Source organism: Merops nubicus, unplaced genomic scaffold, assembly GCF_000691845.1.
Source record: "Merops nubicus isolate BGI_N331 unplaced genomic scaffold, ASM69184v1 scaffold8618, whole genome shotgun sequence".
Taxonomy (NCBI): domain Eukaryota; kingdom Metazoa; phylum Chordata; class Aves; order Coraciiformes; family Meropidae; genus Merops; species Merops nubicus.
In genome coordinates, this window is record NW_008623790.1 from 22333 (window position 1) to 42076 (window position 19744).

Genomic DNA, 19744 nt, shown 5'->3' on the forward strand with positions numbered 1-19744 from the left:
GACCTTTTCTCTCCTACATTTATAATTTTATGAATTGACCTAACCCCATAACAGATGGGTTATTACTCTAATAAGGAACATAAATCAATCCAGCTACATAATTTAAAAAAAAAAAAAAAAGGTGTAAGAACCAGCTTTTTTACAAAAAAGATTGTTTGTTGAGAGAAACATTTAAAAATTCCAAAGAAGGACCAATAAATATGCAAAATTTAAAAACAAAATCATTTTTATAATTTGGTCAATCTGACACCTTCTGCTAACATTGGTAGTGAGGGCTAGAGACCATCAGAGGTCAAAGGACTAAGAATTACCACCATGTTTTATGCAGGGCCAGGAAGCTGCCTTACCTGAGGACAGTGCTCCCCAGCCTTGAGGAGAGGGTCCTCTGCAGTATTTGCACCATATACACACCTATACATGCCTATACGCTTCACCCAAACTCCTATGGAGTTTTAGCCTAAGCAATTTAATAATCTGGAAAGCCTCCATCTGTTGCTTGATCCTAGGCTTATTTACCTTAGCGTGTGTATTTATAATGGCAGGGATTTTCCTTTCTGGTGTCTTCTTTTAGATTCTAGACCCACCCATTCTGTAGAGAGAGATTTCCAAATCCAAGCAGCAAAACTCTAGCTTTGATAATCCTCAAAGAATTCCCACAGATCTGTCCCTTTCCTCCAGTTCCTCCTGGACATGACAGATTACTTGAAGATTTACACACAACTGTTTGACATTTCACCCTGCATTCCCAGGAGCACTCCGGTGCACTCTGTAAACAAATAAAATAGCTTGGAAAAAGCTGTTGAGGGTGCTGTTCTCTAGCCATGGGGGGCAGCAGAGAGGGAGAGACAGACTACCCTTTCATTAAAGCTGCATCTCACTGTACCAGGGTGCATGGTTTGGGGATGAAAATGCCTCCAGGACAGTGACAGAAGTGGGAAACAAGTTGGTTGCTATTTAGAGAAGAGATTATAAACATAAGAACCACATATCACGACAGAAGAGAGGACAATTCTTGTTTTCTTCCCACTTTTATGGGTAAGCTAGTTACTACCCAATGGCTCAAACGATATAATATAAAATACAAGTTCTCTAAGTTGTATTCCTGTGTGACAAGCTTGAGTGGAAAAAAAAAAAACAACCAACAACTATTTCCATCATATTTGCAGAGGAGACAGAAGACAGAGACAGAAATGGATCACCCAGATGAAGCCTAAACATTGGGATTGCAGATGAGGTGACATCAAAATATAAGCAGAAGTTGCATCTGAACAAATGGTCACCACTGTGCTCAGAAATACAAGGGGGAACAGACAACAGAGAATTGTATTCCAAAAGAGTACAGAAAGAGATCTCCAGGTTATGAACAACATAAAAACACATTTTAAGGAAAAATATGAGATGTTTTTAGTTTTAGTTGAGGGCAACCCATCCCAATTCCTTCCAACACATGCGATCCAAGTCTGACTCCAAAATGGAGGCAAAAGTTTTCATTCAAATATACTACCAGCTGAAATGGATGGGACATCCAACTAACACTTTCTGCACAAATTCTAATCAGCTCTGTGAAACAGTCATTATTTAAATTGAAGAGTAAGTAAGGTTGAGTATATGCAGCATTCTGTTTGGTCAGTAGACAGTACCAGAGGTCTGTTATTACTTTTGACAACGTACTGACCTCACAATGGCTCGAATAAATAGCTTTGGCTGTACAAAGTGAAAAAGCTACAATCATTAAATATTTGGGAATAGAAGGGACCAGTGGAAACTGCTTAGTCTAACACCCTGCTCTAAATCTGAAAATTAGATCAAGTTTCTAGGAAACAGAATTTGGCTTCTTTTGGTACTCCATAATAAGCTGTTCAGCAGCAGTTTATAAGGGTCTGTGTGTTTTAATAGTTCACGTATGAGACAGCTGAAGCTAATGACTCTGTAGAACAGGATTAGCTCAAATGACTCAGTTTTGTCCAGATCTTGCCAAGTCTCCAGATGTGAGGTTTCCTGAATCCTTTGAGAAATCCCGCACTTTTTTTCCCCCGCCTCAGTTGCACTTTTTGTATCTGGAAAAGGTGCTACTGTGGACCATTTTTACTCCCAACTGTGTAAGCAGTCTGAATAACTAAACCAACCACCTCAGCTAAAAGTGAGGCTCTGCCTCCTATTGAAAAAGTTACTTTGGAACCTTGGAAAAGTTACTTTGGAACCTTGGAAAAGTTACTTTGCCACTCTCACAGAAAAGGTTAGTAGGCTTTGTTATAAATTAACTCAGGATCAATGCTGCAGGAAAAGGAGGTGAGAAGGAGAGGAAGTGATATTGGAGTCCTGGAAAGTCACTTAGCCATTTTCTGGAGAGAAAAAAAACCCTCTCTCTTAAAATAACCTTCCTGTGACACCACACAGTAAATCTAAGCATATGTTATGGTTCTGCTTAATCAAAACCAAAAAGCAGATATAACATTCCTTTCCTAACAAACGCATTTTGGAGTTACAGCATTTCCTAAACTGAAGACTAAAGTAAACTAAAAAATTCCCAGTCCCACCAGGGACAAATATAAAACACACTTTAAGGTTGCAATTCTCTAATCTTGTGCAGAAGAACATTGTTTGGATCATACAATTACTGCTGTGAAGAATGATAACAGAGTGAAGTAGTAGAGAGAAATTAGTAAGTTTGGAGAACTGTTTGAGAAAAAAACCTGCATTTTTCCTATATTATCACACACCCATCCACATGAATTATACTATGGCAATGGATGAAAAAATACACTTTTAAAAGCAGGAAGATACTATATGACTTCTTGCTAGTTTACTGGGGGAAAAAATGCAACAAAATATTTTTCTAGCAGAAAGTATTTTTTTATAACGTTTTAGGCAGAAAGTATGACAACTAAGTGATCAAAGAGCACATTTCTGTCCTTGGAGGAAAAACAGTTACTCTCACACAAGACAGAAAATTGAGAATTGTTAGCAAGGTCATCCACAGTTGTTGCAAAGTGGATCTTTTCACTCTACTGTGCATAGTTTTACCAAGCTTTCATTAATTGTAGGAGCATGCTTTGCTGTACTTACCTTCCCTACTTGTTGAGACCTGAATATATTTTATGACCTTTCATATTTATTTTTATTTCCTTTCCCCAGTGCCAAGTGTCCCAATACTCTTGCTTTCTGTCCTTGCCCTGTTTTATAGTCACAACCAACTCATGTAACTACTATATTCTCTTCAGATCCCACAAATTAAGTTAATTTCCCAAACACGGAGTTTTTTAGTATGAAAGTTGCTGTTTCCAAGGCCCTTCAGGCTTTAAAAGCAAAGTATCGCACTATGAGAAAAAACATGCCCAGTCACCTGAACAACAGAACAGAAGATATTCATTAGGACAACTGAAAAGTCCACAGAGGTACAGGCAATTCCTCTGTTTAGTTATGAATATATTAGAGACTTCACAAACTCAGTGTCCTGCCTGGAGCTCTCCTTCCAAATAAGCAATCATTTTTTGAGTGACAGCTGAATCAACATCACTGTACAGTTCCTAGCAATAGTCTTCCAAACAAGAAATAGTTTTACATCTCCAATTTGGATAAAAGGCAACAACTTTGCATTCTGGTTTGTTTGGGTTTTTTTTTTCCTTAGACAAACATAAATGCAAAAGAATTAACATTTTGTCAATTTAAGGTTAAAAGAGGAAAAAACTTAGCTAGTCTGACAGGATTAGGAGGAATAGAAATATGTAAAATCTTAGTTACACCAATAGCAAGCTTAGGAGGAGAGGAGGCAGAAGAAGGTAGGAAAATCAGGAGCGCAAACCAGGAAAGACCATTTAGAATGTCCAATTTCAGAATACTAAAATTTCTTTCACACAATGATCTTATTGCTATTAAGAAAATTCAATACAAATATGCCAAAGTGCAATGTGCACTGCATAGGAATAAGGGACAGGTTTTGTACTGAACTTTTTATTTCCTTGTCAAGAAAGACCTGATAACAGTAATTCTTCTCAAGAGAAAAGATAAAGGTCAAGTTCAGATTCACTTGTGGATATGCACACAATAATTATAATGAAGAATAAAAGAAATTACAGAGAAATCCATCCAGAAACTCATTCATTCTTTTCCTGTTTTTACATTAACAGACACTTTGTATGTACAATTAAAGTCACTATTTTGGAGATTTGTTTTCAGAAATTAAATCTCTTAGAATTGACTAATCCAATATGCTGAGTGAACTGCTTAGAACTCAGAAAACAAAAAATTACTTGATGGGCCATTAAACAAAGTGAAAATTTCATAAGTGACTTCAGCATCCAGCTCCTCACAAATTCCTTAAGTTTCATTAAGCACTATTTAAAATGTTACTTAAGTTTTTTCATCAAGAGATGAGATAACTTCCACATCAGAACAGAAGCATCCCTGAAGGTAAAGTTGCAGGTTAGCTTCCAACAAAAGCAGTGTTTTGGCTCCACTTCTAAAAATGTTCCTGAAGCCTCAGATTTGGCATAAAAAAATCAAGGCAATAGGCATCTTGCCTAAATCCGTACTTAAACATTTAAAGAAGAAATAAAATATAAGATACTGCTCGTAACAGGCTGCAACAATGTCAGGGAAAGCCTCTGGGGTTTAAAGTTTCTACGCCTAATTATTCTAATTCTATAGCATTATTTAAATGCTTCTTCATCCAATTATTTAACTGAGTAACAAAAAATGATCCCTCCTCTGTTCCTCCTCACCCTCCCAAAAACATAGTTGCAATTATTGGACAGAAAGCAAATTAGTAGCTCAAAGGGAGAAAACAAACAATGATTTTGAAGTTGATTCCATGGCTGTATTGTAGGTTCACAGGAATTTGCACTAGAGATTGCTTGCCTAAATACATGTGGCATACACATAAGTATATTCTTACACATAAACATAATAAAGATTCATGTGAATTCACTGTAACTAAAATAAATTTGTTTTTTCTCTCAACTCGTAATAGCTCTTAGTTATGTAAATAGTTTAAGTGTTCGACACGACATTTTATAAACCTTTTTATTAAAATGTTTTGCCAAACTAATGTGGTGGCTATTAAAATCTACATAGAAAATATAAATAGTTCTCTATGTAAATACATCTAGCAATCAAATATTCAATTAACTGTTCTATATTATATATCTCTGTACTATAGTGTTATTTGACAACCATGTCCACGGATTATATTTCTCAGGCTTAAATGTATATTATAGACAAAGAAAAAAAGTCTGTAAATGCCAAGTAAAGTTTCCCATACTCATTGATCAGCAGCAAGATTTAAATTTAAAAGCCATTTCTGAAAACTACATATCCCTAATTGTAACAAATGTGACTTGACATAATATTTACATATGTATAATTCATAAAGAAAGCATCTTGTTTAAACCACATCTTATCCTTTAATAATCTGCAGGGTTAAAGTATTCAAATTTATAGTCTGACTCCAGAAATGAACTTACTCAAAAAAGTGGACAGAAAACAAGGCATTTCAGCATAGTTCACTTCAGCAAAAGGAAACACAATACAGTTGTTGGCATGTTTCCACAAGAAAAGTCTGGCTCCCAGATGCTTCTCCTAAAACTCCTTTAAAAATGTTCTACCAAGCCATTTTTTCATTCTCCGTGTTGATCATTAACTGCACATTGACCAAAAAAAAATTCAGCAGCTTTCACCTTTGGGTATTTTCTTGAAAAGTAACAAACCCACACCACTGCCTCTTTTCACTGTTTATTGCCCATGCTATCACATTAAATTATGTAAACTATGCTAAATCCTTTCTCCAGCTTAAATGATGAAATAGAGTGGTTGTAAAAATATTCTTGTTATGATTCTCTAGTAAAGAAAGATCAGGTTAAAATCAGAAATAAGCATAAAATTATAGCTGCAATGCCAACTGTTTACACATATCATATTTTGGGTAGCTTTCCCACATTCATTTCTACAAATACCATCCCATTCTCCTATTCTCATACATCAGGTCGAGAGTGGTACCAGCAACTCTGGATGTCAGATCTTACTAGCCCTATATGCCAAATACCACGATGCATGTCAGAGCAATGACGTAGGACAGCAGAGATTTGGAAACAGTCCATAAGCAGGAGATGACAACTGCAGCCCAGGCAGCTCACCATGTTACTGTGGGATTGGCATGCAGCTGGGAAAAATCCAGGGCCTCCAGGGTCCCAGATTACTTGAATTCCCTTGCAGCAAGTACTTTGGATTAATCAACTCTCATGCCAGAGACACAACACAGTCCCTAAGAGACATCATTTGTAGGCCTGAGCCAGGCAGTTTAACCAGAAATTGGGTCCTATGGCCAGTATGGAAACCATGATAAAATCGTATCCATCTTGAACTTTTGTTTATTGAATTATCTGAAACAGTTGTTCAACATTCAGTAATGGAGATGCCTCACTTCTTAAGAAAATAAATTTGAGGCAGGTATGGAAGCAAGTATAGATTCAGTTAGTGTATCTGGGGACAATGGAAGGACAACCTTAACGCTAGGATCCATAGGTTTTTCTGGAGACAGTGCTTTGTTTTGAAAATGAGACTCCTTCCTTTAATTCCCTGTTTTACTCACTGTTGCCCTCAAGATTCAAGGACAGAATAATTGTTAAAACCCTTACACAAACCAAAGATGGAAGTACTGGAACATTTTCCTTAAGGTTATTAAAAATTCCCAAGATCTTAAACTAGTTTTTATTAGAACACAAACTAAGAGTTTTTTAGGTGGAGAAAATCTAGTTCTGCTAGGAAAAAGCAGACTTCAAAATAAGGAGTGAAACAAAACATCCCCTGTGCAAACCATCCCCTAGAAAATTTTCCCCCTACCTTGCTGTCTAATCCAAATGTCATTGACTTGCCAAAAAATTTCCTCGGTCTCTTTTGGCTTCTTAAGAAAATATTCTTCCCTTTGCTGCTGAAGGTCATCTGTTTACCTGCAACCTGCACTTCCCGGGAGCACCCCTCTCTCTGCCCCGGGGCATTTTCCTCTCCTAGGAGCAGCCAAGCTGCCTCTTTCAAAGACTCCTACCCAGCCCAGGAAGCAGCAGCCCAGACAAGGAAACAAGCAACATTTTCCTGTGTTGCCTTCCCTGTATACGTCTAAACTAAATATGAGAGCCATTGCAAAAACAGTACACTAACACACAAGCAAATAGGGTATATATATGCATAGAGTCAGCAAAATTCATGAAGTTCTGGTTAACTAGTAGTATTTTGTTTATCTGGTTTCTCCATTTTGAGAAGACTGAGAAGGAAAGTGAATAGCAGATCAAAAGCACACTGAGAGGAAAAGACCTATACAGAGGGATTTATGCTGATGCCTTTGTGAAGGCTGAAAAATTCAAATAAGAAATTTTTATCTACAGCAACAGAGTGATTAATTCAGCCTTTAAAGCCCACCTTGCTGGGTCTTATTTGAGAATCCAGTTGTATAAATTATGGTTCTTTAATAGCTACCTCGTGGAAACCAGAAAAGTTGAGAAGCGATAGCCTAAGGCACGATATAACCTCTGGTTGCTCTTGTTTCTCAAAAAACTCTACCTAATGGTTTTAATAGCCTGATATGCAGTCATTTGTCACAAATTCAAAAAGTAAAGGTTCCTTGATCTATCTACATAGCATTCATGACAGTTATACCCAAGCAGTAGAGTAAGCCCAACATTTCTATTTTCATAGATATACATAATACAATTGTCATTTTGCTTTGAGCTTGCTAAACTACAGCAATTCCTCAAATTTATGGTTAAAGACAATCTCACATACCAAGACATTTCTTCTGAATGTTTTGCATTAGAATTATTGCACTGCTTCTTAATTATATAAAAACGGTGTAACCAAAGAAAATTACTTTGCTATTAAAAGAACAGACTTTGGGTCCATAACCCACTGAAGACATGTATGCCTACACAAAGCTTTGTTCACATTTAACATGAACCCAGCTGTCAGAAACAGATTATGATACCAGTAAAATTACTTTGTGTGATTTTGTCTCATCAGGATGACAAGCTTTTCTGAGACAGGATCCTATCTCTTAATAACAAACAACTTCTGTCATATATTGTTCACATCAGATTGGTCCTAGAAATCAATAGTGTCAAATGTTGTTTACCGCTGGTGCACAGAAAGTAGTATAAAAATGATTGATCAGTACTTGCAATAAAATATCTTATTTCAATAAGTAAATTCCTTTCAATGAACTGTGTGCTAACAATTTTTTGAAAGAGGTCTTTAACCTTAAAAATGCATGATTAAAAACTCTTCCTTTTTATATATTACTAAGTTATGTCTTCTAATTTTAAGTAAATAAGCTTCAAAATGTCAATAGACAATGCAGATTTAATAATCTACTCCTGGTTAAATGAGAGGATTGGTTTTTTTGTCTGAATGGAATTTTAGAGGTGTTTGTGTTGTTTTTTGTTTTAATCTCTGAAATACAATTCAGCCTTTGATAAACCAAGACTTCAATAAACACAGCCTTTCCAACATGAACTCCTTCAGTTTGGTATAACTGTTGGTCACAACTTCAGGCAGGTTGCTTCTGTTTTCTCTGCTTGTAGACTCTGAAACCAATGTAGTCTGAAACATCTGAAAACTATAAAGTCTTGCATACAGTTCAAAGGGAGGAGAGTAAATATCTAAACTTAAAAGCATGCATTTGACATTTACTGTAGATATTGTAATTAACTGTTTTGAATCTCACAACTAACTAAATTTTCTGCAGCAGAAATATATTACTAAATAAAGAATACTCTGAGAGTTTTCTCAGTAGACAACCCCACCTCAAGTCCAGTCAGTGAATATACTCCTCACATGCAAATCAGAATAAACATGAATACTCAGTTATTATTCAATTTCTGTTGGCCTCCTCACTTACATGGTTATGAACATTTGTGTGACAGAGGAGCAGGGATTGAATTGCATCATGGACAGTAGACTTCCTGAAAGCTATGTCTTTGAACCTGTTGTTCACAAACCACTACTTTATACTTGCATTACAAGAAATACCAAAGAGCCTGTGAACCTTATTTTTCCTCCCAAGGACTTGCCACTTTCCACTTAATGGATATCTCATTCTTTTCAGCTACACCAGATTGTCTTACCTCTTCTTCCATCACCTAACAGCAATAGAAAGAAAAGGTTCCCTCTTCAGATGTAGGATTGCAAGATAAAGTCCAAGTTCTTGCAGCAAACAAAAGCTGAGGTCTGGGTATCAAGTTCCTAACGACCTTCTGGGTGCAATGTCTTTAAATACAAGAAGTTGTCTGGATTCATAACTCATGTCTCATGAGCATTTAGTACTAGCTGAAGGACACTCCAAAGTATATATAAACCAACTAAGTATACTGCCTGAAAACCCAGAGTGACAGGGAATTCAGACACAGCTCGATATCATCATAGCAGTTTGGATTCAGCAATATACAGTGGAAAGAGGTTGTTTTTCAATTATTTCCATTTCTGGCATATAATCAAAGGCACTTAGTAGACCCCAAATCCCAGTGATCAAGACAACAAAACCACATATCTTGAATAGAAGAAAAAAAAAAACAAAAATCTTTACTCATCCCTGACACCAAAAGGTAGTTTACAACTGCTTTTCACTGCTTTGTATCATTTTAATTACTTCTGATTTACCGCAAGCTGAGTAAAACCTGTAGCATCCTCTTCACCTTATTCTGGGACTCCAGCTACCAGCAAGGTATTATGGACATAAATACTCCATAAATATTCATAAATATTAATTCCTTAACAACACTGAGATAAAATCTTTGAAAAAAATGGCTTTGAAGAATGACCTATCCTCACAGCTTTAAAACAAAAAAAGAAAAATAAACTAAAAAATCCCTTGCTGTCTTCTTGAATATGAAAGATGTTTTAATGGAAATTATTCAAAACACTTTCAGTCATTACTTTGGAAATTCATTTTAAGTATTGTCCTCAAAAACATTGATCTCAAATCCAGTCTTTTTAGCTTCAAATATTCCAAGCCCTATATATACTTTATACATTGAAATCACTTCATTTACTAATTAAAAGCATCTAGAACTCAGTGTAAAAAAAAATTAAAAACTGATATCACATCAGCATTATATACAACTTCTGTAGGCAAGAGGTAAAGCCTTCCTTAAATTCTTGAGAAAAACAACAAATGCTGGGAAGAATTTGGACAATATGCCAGCATAGGTAACATACTGACTTACCAGCAACATTAACAGGTAATATCTCAGATTCCATAACCACCCGTGACTCTGAAGACTTAAACCTACTGCTCTGGTTTACAATAACCAATTAAGTTTCTTCATTTTTGCCTGCTGATTTTACAAACAGATTATACAGCTACAATACATAACTGTGACTGCTTGACACCAAACACTATGCTGGGCCCACAGACCCTGACTGGGATACACTGAAAACTCTAAAATCAGCAAAGGTCTCCTGAAAAGGCATTTTCATTAACAAAGCACTGTGAAATCTTCCCTTCTAGTGCCAAAAAGTCAATACATCTGACACTATATTTTGAGAACACAAATATTTGCCATGAGTTGTTGTTAATGAGTGACAGATCAAACTTACACTCGAACTCCACTACATAATCATCACTTGCCTCTTCCCAAGAAGAGATAAATCAGAGATTACTTTCTTTTTTTCCCCTCCTCCCTGCTCACAAAAAGGGTACAACATCATAAAAACCATTTGCTTCTTCAAAGCTCAAGCAATCCAGCAACAAAAGAGGATGGGGATGGTACAAAGTTATGCTGCTTAACTGCAGAAGTTAACTGTTAGAAAAAATTAAAGCAAAAAAGCAACTTAAAAAGACAACCAGAAGGCAGAGACGAGATGATGGTTCCCTACCTTCATACTCAATGCCAGAAATAAGTTCTGAAACAACATCAATATATTTTAAAGCTATTTAAAAGACTTTAAAAATAAAGTAAACAAATTAAAAATTGTTTCTTTGCATAGCACGCTTCCCATTGCATAAAACTCGAGGTATTTCTTCCCCTTCCCTGAGCTTTGCCTTAGTTACAGAGTTCCCCTTGCTAAGCTTCCAACAACACTGCAAAACAGAATTGGCCAGATACCTGGGCTTGATCAAAATGTTTGGCAGAGGACTGATAGCGGGAATCAAAAGACAAAAGCAAGCTTTCCATTTCCATGATCCTTGGCCCAATCAGAGGTTGAATCACTCTCTGAATTTAATTTACAGCAAACTGAGAAGTGATGCAAGTTGTACTGCCTGGCTTAGTTCTCCAAAGCAGTTCCCCTGACTATGGATCACCACAGCACTGAATTTCACCCACCTTGCCCCTCTCTCACCCAAAAGTTCTCTGTGTTATGGACAGGCTGAGAAGAGATGGCACAAAACCAGCAATGTTAGCCTTGTGGCACATCACATTGCTTCAGGATTTCCAACCTTAGCTATTCTGCAAGGGCAGCTTTTTATCACCATGCGCCAACTAAGTACCACCAAGGTAAGAATCAAAATTTATCTTTAGAATAATTTTAATGGGAACTATACTGCATGCCATGGAAACTACTGCTATAATGCAAGTTTGTGAGCAGAAAGAGAACAGAAGGGGAAAAAAACCACAAGATTGAAAAATAAGTATGTTAGCTTAGATGAACACCTCTTTCCTCCTCTTATGCAAGAATGTTACAGATAGTACACAAACCGAGTTGAGGTTGTAGGAAGGATCAAGGTGGCATGCAATACTTAGCATTGCAATGCTGGGTATGTGCTCCAAACAAATGTGAAACCACAGAAAACAATATTGAAGGCACTTAAAAATTAAGTCACTGAAAGCCCAAGTCAATAAAAAATTTTGGTCTTCAAGGGCTGTAACAGATGGCAACATCTTTAAAGCCAGAAAATGTTCCCTTTTCTGACAACTCTGTTCTTTAAAACACCACTAAGCTAGAAACTATGCATCTAGGTAGCTCTACACACACTTAATACTACAGTTTTAGAAGTTAGTTTATAATATCCAGCTCTGAACTGCAAAATTATATCACGTGTACTATGGTAGAAAATAAATAGCTAATTATGCAAAAATGGGCCTCTATTAACAATTTTTTAAATTTTCCTTAACCTAGTTCTTCTCCATGTTTTTATTAAAAACCAAAAAGACAAAAGCTTAGTTTGTTGAAGACTGTATAAAGTTTCTATGATGCTTCTATGGTAAATATGAATTATGAATACATGCTATTAAAGAAGAAAGTGACTTCACAGATTAAAATATTAATTATCCCACCTCTTTTTGTACACTCTCCAATTAGCAAGCCACTCCTCCTGGCAACAGACAGTACAATTTGAATGCCACTGAAATCTATGCTTTTAATAGGCTGATAGACCATTACCATTCTGGATACTGGTTTGAAGCTATCCAGCTCCTGCCTGGAAAATTGCAAATTACAGCTAAATTAATAGTAACAAGGCAAAATCAGCTGTGTACCTGAAATTCAATGTTTATAAAGCTACTGGATCTGCAGAAACAGAGGATCAGAAGCCTCTAACATGAAGATGCTTTGAGGATAAAAACAAAGTGAAGATTAATTTCTTCTCCCTCTTCACAGAGTTCTAGCATATATGCCTTCTCTATTCCAGACCTCAGCATAACTTTGCATAATATAATTGTAGAAATACAAATAATTTTTTTTTTTTGTTCTCTTAATAGGTGTTCAGAATTCCTTATTTGTTCTGTATTATTAAATCAGATAAAAGCAGAAATACTGATGCTCCACCCTTTGACCATGAAAGGAAGAAAGAGTAGTTCACTTACCTGGGACTGCTCTAAGTCATCAGAACCATAAGGTTTTAATTCTGTTTAAGCAAATTACTATTAAAGTACATTTATGGCAGATAAAAGATGCCTTAATCACCTAAAATATATTGCAAACCTGTGCTATATTTTTACTTGGTTGTACCAACGTATTGCAGTCAAAATGAAGAGCTCTACTGTACAAGGTAAAATGGTACTTCCTGAAAAGTTTACAATTCAAATATACAAGATGGAGACAGCATGAGATAAAGAAAGAAAATCCCTACTTGATAATGTGAAAATGAAGCACCACTCTAAGATCATTTAGGGGAAAGAAATTCATTTAACTAAAAACTGAAAATAGATTTCTTGAACAACAGAAGAGCTATACTTTCTTTGTGACAGCTGTTCTGTTACATTTCAGATTATTAGCCACACTAGGAGACAATAGTTCCTGGAAAACTGACATAAAAACAGGATATGTGAAAATACTCTAAATTAGGCAGAATCATACCAAGGCAGCAATTCTCTGAACATAGAACTCAAAGCAAAGATTCAAAGCATATATTAGCTGTTGGCCCTTCTGCCAATATTCTATGTGTTACTGCTCCAGGTCTACTTACTGTTTAGGATTCAAATGAACAGGTAAGTTAAGTGAAGCTCAGGAAAGAGTAATTTATCCCAGGATACATCTGGACCTTCTTTAACAAAAGCATAAGCAAGCAAGGATCGCCTTCTGTAAGAGCCTGAGCATCCAAAAAGGTTTGGCTGTATCCTGTAGCTATAAGATTAAGCCTTGTAATGTATTTTTTATATTCACTGTAAAAGAGTTTCAGCATGCATGACACACCGCACCCCATTTGAGCAGCACATGTGTTCTATGCTGAAGTATTCTAGGTACAATTCAAAGAATTGGAACAAAAAAAAAACACAGCTCTGAAAGAATTGAGTGCTGCTACAATTTTATGTTAATCATTTTCACAAGTCACTCATGTTCTCTGTTCCTTTGATTCACTGAAATTACCTTAAAATGAAAACCAAGGCATACTACAAGGTGTTCTTTTCTCCAATGGTCAAATATTCAACCTAACAGATACAGAAAGTTAGTCAGCATCACATGACATGACTAATTTTTCCTCTTAAGTTACTGCTGGTGATTGCACTGCCCCAAAAAGCAAGGAGTGTAGAACATCATTTTATACGAAGTTGCTGTTAATTGTCATATCACTTTAAAATACCATTTGTTAACTAATGGTAACTGAAAAACTTATTTTTTCATAGCTTCTTAAAGTATAATCAACAACGAGCATCTTTCTCCTATATCTATGGATATATATCTATATCTCTATCTAAATATTATGTCTAGAATCAACTCCAAGAGCTCTTGCCAAGCTCTTTTGTTTTGCCATCTAATAGATACACTTGGACATATCTAAAGGCATAATCATTTGACCACATGAAAAAGTCCACAATAAAAAGCTTCTGTATAATCATAGTCATGCTGGAAGGTATGAAACAATGTCAATACTCATGTTGCTCTGTTTAGAGTTCATCTCCAGAGCCCTTTCAAGCCTACACGTTACTTTCTTGCAGGATTATAAGATCACATATTAGGCAGCAGCTGATAATATATAGAGTGATAGCAAACTTTTGCTTAATACAAATGCCAAAATGAATAAAGAAAAAAAGTGATGGGCAGGTTGGTGGAAAAAGCTGTAAGGCAAGTAGACTTTAAATTAAAAAAAGGCATATCAGAGAATGTTCATGAGCCGAAAGCCTCGAGACCACTTTTACACATTCTGCACTATTTTGATGACCCTGCTAAAAAAAACACTGAACTGTTCTCACTCAGAGCTGGTTGAAGACACATTCTTTTTAAAATGTCACAGCAAAATGTGAAATCTGAGTGGATCTGCTTATTCCTCTGGTTACTTTACTCACTTACTTGTCACCACTCAGAGTTACTGAACTGTAAGTAGATAAGACAAAACAATCACAAGTCACAAAGTAAAAAATTTCAACAATACCTTTAACTTCTTCATAAATGCTATCACCACCTATCGATTCACTGCTCACTTGTCCAACATCGTCGTATTCCTCTTCCTCCTCCTCCTCTGGAATATTATTAGATTCCATATCTACGTAACAGCAGGTTAAAAAAATTAACATTTACTAGAAAAGAATGCTTAAGCAGAAATTTATCGAAAATGAAAACACAGTTCTTCTATGACCTGGTGCTTACAGTATGTTCTGCTTATTTTCTTAGAAGGTCCAAAAGGGAGACCTCTCAAGCTACATAGCATTCTTAGAGAAAAGCAAATATCTTGCAAAAGGAGAAAAGTCATATAAAAGCTACAACATATTTGAAAACTAGGATTCATGATTCAAAGCTTGGACAAGTGGGAGTACTACATATAGAAATGTGAGAGAGAGGTTAACAGACAGAACTACCATCACTAAGCAGTATTGGCAACAAAGGCTAGTGCTCCACTGGCTGACTTACCTTGAATTACAAATTTGACTTGCTGTACCCATTCCTCTGCTTCTTTGGGAGTGGCAGCTGTAAACTATTAAACATATATTAGTAACTACAACCAGTAATGACAAAAACACAACTACATTTTCATCAGCAATAAAAAAAGAGGAACTAGCATTCTTGTTACTTCCTCAAGAAACCATTAGTAATTCTTTTCATGTCTTCTGGTACTTTTCTTGCAAGGATGCTTCTTATAATGTACAGCTAATTTTGACAAATTTACGTAATTGAAGGAGAGGATGATGGATTTGAAACTCTGATCAGCAGCTGGCAGCTGTGCAGAAAAAAAGCTGCTTCTCTTCATCAATGTCAAAGCCAGAACTGATGAACAAAATTTGCCCTTGACAATTAGAAGACACCCATGAATTTCTTTAGACTGCTGGGTACAGTTTTCTTAAAAATGTTCTTGTCAGACTCCAACACACTACCTGACAGCTTAATTAACTGGCTTTCAACTGCAATCTCAGATATTTAAAACTTATTAAACTTACATTCCATATTGATGTCTAGCTGATAGATCTCTGAATGGCACAGCTGATATGTGTCTTTACGTAGATTTTACTTGCAAAGCCATGACCAATACAATATGTATTTAACAGTGATACACTTTAACTTTTTTTTACTATTTAAGTCATGCAAGAAATCACACAGATGTACTATAAAATAGATATTAAAATGCTAACACTGAAGTGACCAATAGATAAAGATGATAGATTTCTTTGCTCTTGTCCAAAAAAAGATAATATTTGAGCACATACATACATATTTTAAATCAAATTTTTTTCCTAATATATGAAGATACAATATAAACCAGCATGGGTTTCCTATTTCCATTGACATGCCAGTGAGAGGTGTTTTACTGAAATGTTAATTCAGTAACTGGAATTGTAACAGCTTTATCAATTTAATTTCAAGTCAACATAAAAAAGTCTAACCTGATAAATGCGCTTATCAGGAGCAAAGATTTCAAAACAGCAATCTTTCTTTGCATCTCTCCGAAGGCTATTATTCATTCTGATGGCGTAGCCCTCTAAGGCAAATTCACCTTTCTGTTGTTTGTCTGTTGAAGATAAAAACCAAAGTTAGAGCTTCATTTACAACAGTGAACGTAAGTGGCCCAGCAGGTTATCGTTTATTCAGATTTTGTTTTCTATTTCATGAATTTTACAAAGAACAGGGAGGTTTTGAGCAAAATGATTAAGTGATGCTTCTGGAGATAAAACTTTATTTTAAAGGAAGATGTACACAAAAGTACATTTTTCTGTAGGATGCCGAAGGAATTCCACAGGGGGAATGCTTGCAGATGGTGGTCTTATTTAGTCAGAACTGCATGTTATGACACTTACATTGAGGGAAAGTCAAGGACTGGAACTTGCAAGACATGTTTCCTATAAATCAGTGTCTCTTTCAGGTTCAGTAAACGAATAGGAAAACCTGTCTAGCCCAGAACTTGCTGAGCTCCCTCCTAAACTAACCACTTCACTCAAAAAAATAAACTTCAAACTCCTTTTTAAGCAATTGCAAAAGCTTCTTTTCACATTCTGCCACCCATTCCCAGATGTTCCTCCCTTCCACATGGCAGAAAAACAGAATGAATTTTGTTATAAATTCAGGTGTGTGTTCCAAAAGCATTTCTCTCCACGCAGCAAATGTTTAATTAGCTAATAAAAGTACTGAGCCCTACCACAGTTTATGTAGAGCCATGTGGCTGTTTTACAGACAATTCTACTTTTCAAAGGTTCTGGTTTATGAAAGTATCACTTAGAACAGACCTGAGTTTAAGTATATTGCATGTTGGGCAAGCAGCACCTGTGCACTCTTTCTAAGCTGTTTCAACCAAACCCTACATCTGAGTTTATGTGCTCTGGTATTTTTGGGTGAGTATTAAAAACAAACCAGAAAAGTAAAGGTAATTCAGTTTCGCAATTTCTATAGATCACAGTGCAGCATTCAAGTGAAGACAGGCATCATCAGTCACATTTTGCTCAGGTAAAGAACAAAGTGCAGTTGCAAATGAAAGAAAATTCCATTTGGGGGAGGGCAGGGGCATCACAGAAGAGATAAATATTCACTACCAACAAGCATCAGGCACAACCACAATACTACTGTAAGTATTGCTGAATAGAACTTAGGTACAAATCAAGCATCCATAGCTTATGTTTGTCAACAAATAGATAAAACTCCTACAGTAGATAAAACAGGAAAAACTACAGTTTTCAACATAATTTTGTCATCTTTCTGGAAATTTAATAGGAGAGACAATCTTTTTTCCCCTCCTGAGAGGACAAAAATTGGCTAACACAGCAACATAAAGGGCAGTCACCATACAAATACTCTTGTTAGTAATCTTACGTGCACATACACACAAATTCTTTGTCCTTCCACCTTTTTATGAACTCTCACTCAGAGTAATTAAATATCAAACAACACAATTACATGAAAAAATCCTGGGCACTGTTCTGTTTTCTCTTCTAGTCCCTTCCCCCACAGTAAGTTTTATTATGTCTTAATTAAGTACTAATGATACAGTACTAATATTTCATATTTGCTCAATCCTTCACCCCTATATCAGGCAGAAAACAGATTCAAAATTCACGGGATTGCACCAAAACAATTTTATTTTATTAAAAATAACTAGGTCCTCTTTTAATAAAATTCATTTCTGCCTAGAAATTTTTATTGTTCCCTCACTTGTGACTTTAGGGACAAGATGAAGTGAAATACATTAATTTCTCAATCTCACATGCTGGAGGTTTACCAAAACCCAAGAAGATAGGAGCACACAGACAGAATAAACAAATGGGGCAAGTATTCAAATTTAGTCTTCCTGGATTATTTCCTGAGACTGCTTCTCTGTGACATGGATGATCTCTTTTATGGTAATACAGTTTTACAGAGCTAATCTCAGAGGATCGCTGTACTGGCACTCATTCTTTCAAAGAGCATTACAGTTAAAACACAAAGATGCAGTACTTTGCACTGGAAAGGGAACACAGTGCATGGTATCTATATTGCATTTGATTGGTTTATTGTTTATACTGTCTTAGTCTTATCTCTACGAACACAGCATTCCAGTGCTGATGAAAATTACCTGTATGCACTACCAAAAAAAATACATACCATTTGCTATTAAACTCTTTCACTGACCTTTATAGCAACAGATTAGTCACAGACTAGGCATAGGATTGCTACTTTTGCTTCTAATTGTTTGTGCAATAAAGTATCTCTGATTAAAGTCCAGTGCAGCATTACCTATATGCTTAAAATATTGACCATGAGGAAAATTTAAGACAATGAGACACTTCACAGCCATGACCCAGAACCTATTAAAGTTGAGAGAAAGACTCTCAGTGTGCATCCACACTCCCTGTGACAGCAAGCCATATAAGACCTACTGCGTCCTGAGAAATGGCTCCACAAATACAGAACGGCAGGACACAGGTCAGCTACAGCTCAGCTGCATGTTCTGATGGTGACAAGCAGTGGAGGTCTACAAATCTCAGGTGCTCTTGCAGAACACACCTTTCCAGGAGACCAGCCCCATCTCCTGATCAGAGTGGAGCAAACCTTGACCCATGGTAACTGTTCGACCAGGTACAGTGGTCAGGTGCAGGCTTGAAGGCAGGGCCATCTTGTGATCATCAGACTCAAAGATCATCTCCACTTCCTTTACCAGCAAAGGTTTGCAGCTAAAGAGGAATGCAGGAAGATTTGGACTTTCAGTTTAAAGCTGCCTGTGAAATTGGTGCCACAGTGATTTCTGTAAACTTTCACATTCAGAGTTATGTTGTTTATATGAGAAATATTTTCTGGAGACTGTGCTTTAGGGAGAGTTAAGCAGTTTTTGATGTTTAAAAACTTTGAAGACTTAAAATTAGATAGAGTTTTTATTTATGATGGGAGCCTTAAAAGTAGATTCAAGAAACACATTTACAGTACAGAGATTTCACTTTCATTTTGAACCCCCAAATCAGAACCAGAGTTTTGCTTAGGCAGGAACACAACAGCACATTTAGGAGGAACTAGGGAGAGACGTGGATGAAACACACTTCCCTGAGGAACGATAACATTCTTGCTGTCTCTTATTTTCCCAAGATAGGGTTTTGCAATTCAACAACAGAAAATCCTTAAGTTGTCTCAGAACAACACAGAATCGAATTGCAAAAGTATAATGCTATCAGTCTTGTAAAAACAAAAAGGATCACAAACGTCATCATGTATATGTTGTTCCACAATTAACTCAAACCTCATTTCAGAATAAGCTGTTCTTCACTCTAATCTCCTCCTCATCTTTCTCCCTTCTCCCCACAACAGGAACATAACAGAAAAATAAAGATGATTCTGTGTAGACCATTTTGCATCAGGAATTTAGAATTGTAAAATGCAAGTATAACAGAGTGGAGAGTCAAGTACTAAGTATTAAAAAAAAATAGTCAAAGCT

General features: G+C 36.2%; 1 protein-coding gene across 1 annotated transcript in view; it reads right to left on the reverse strand.

Annotated features, from left to right (window-relative positions):
- Window positions 1-19744, reverse strand: part of LOC103777638 (src kinase-associated phosphoprotein 2-like) — a 93409-nt gene that overhangs the window by 20198 nt on the left and 53467 nt on the right. The window contains exons 4-6 of the mRNA XM_008945197.1: window positions 16239-16363; window positions 15271-15334; window positions 14795-14905 (exon numbers count right to left, since the gene is read on the reverse strand). Of these exons, the coding sequence (XP_008943445.1) occupies window positions 14795-14905; window positions 15271-15334; window positions 16239-16363 (300 nt within the window). The remainder of the gene's footprint in view (window positions 1-14794; window positions 14906-15270; window positions 15335-16238; window positions 16364-19744) is intronic.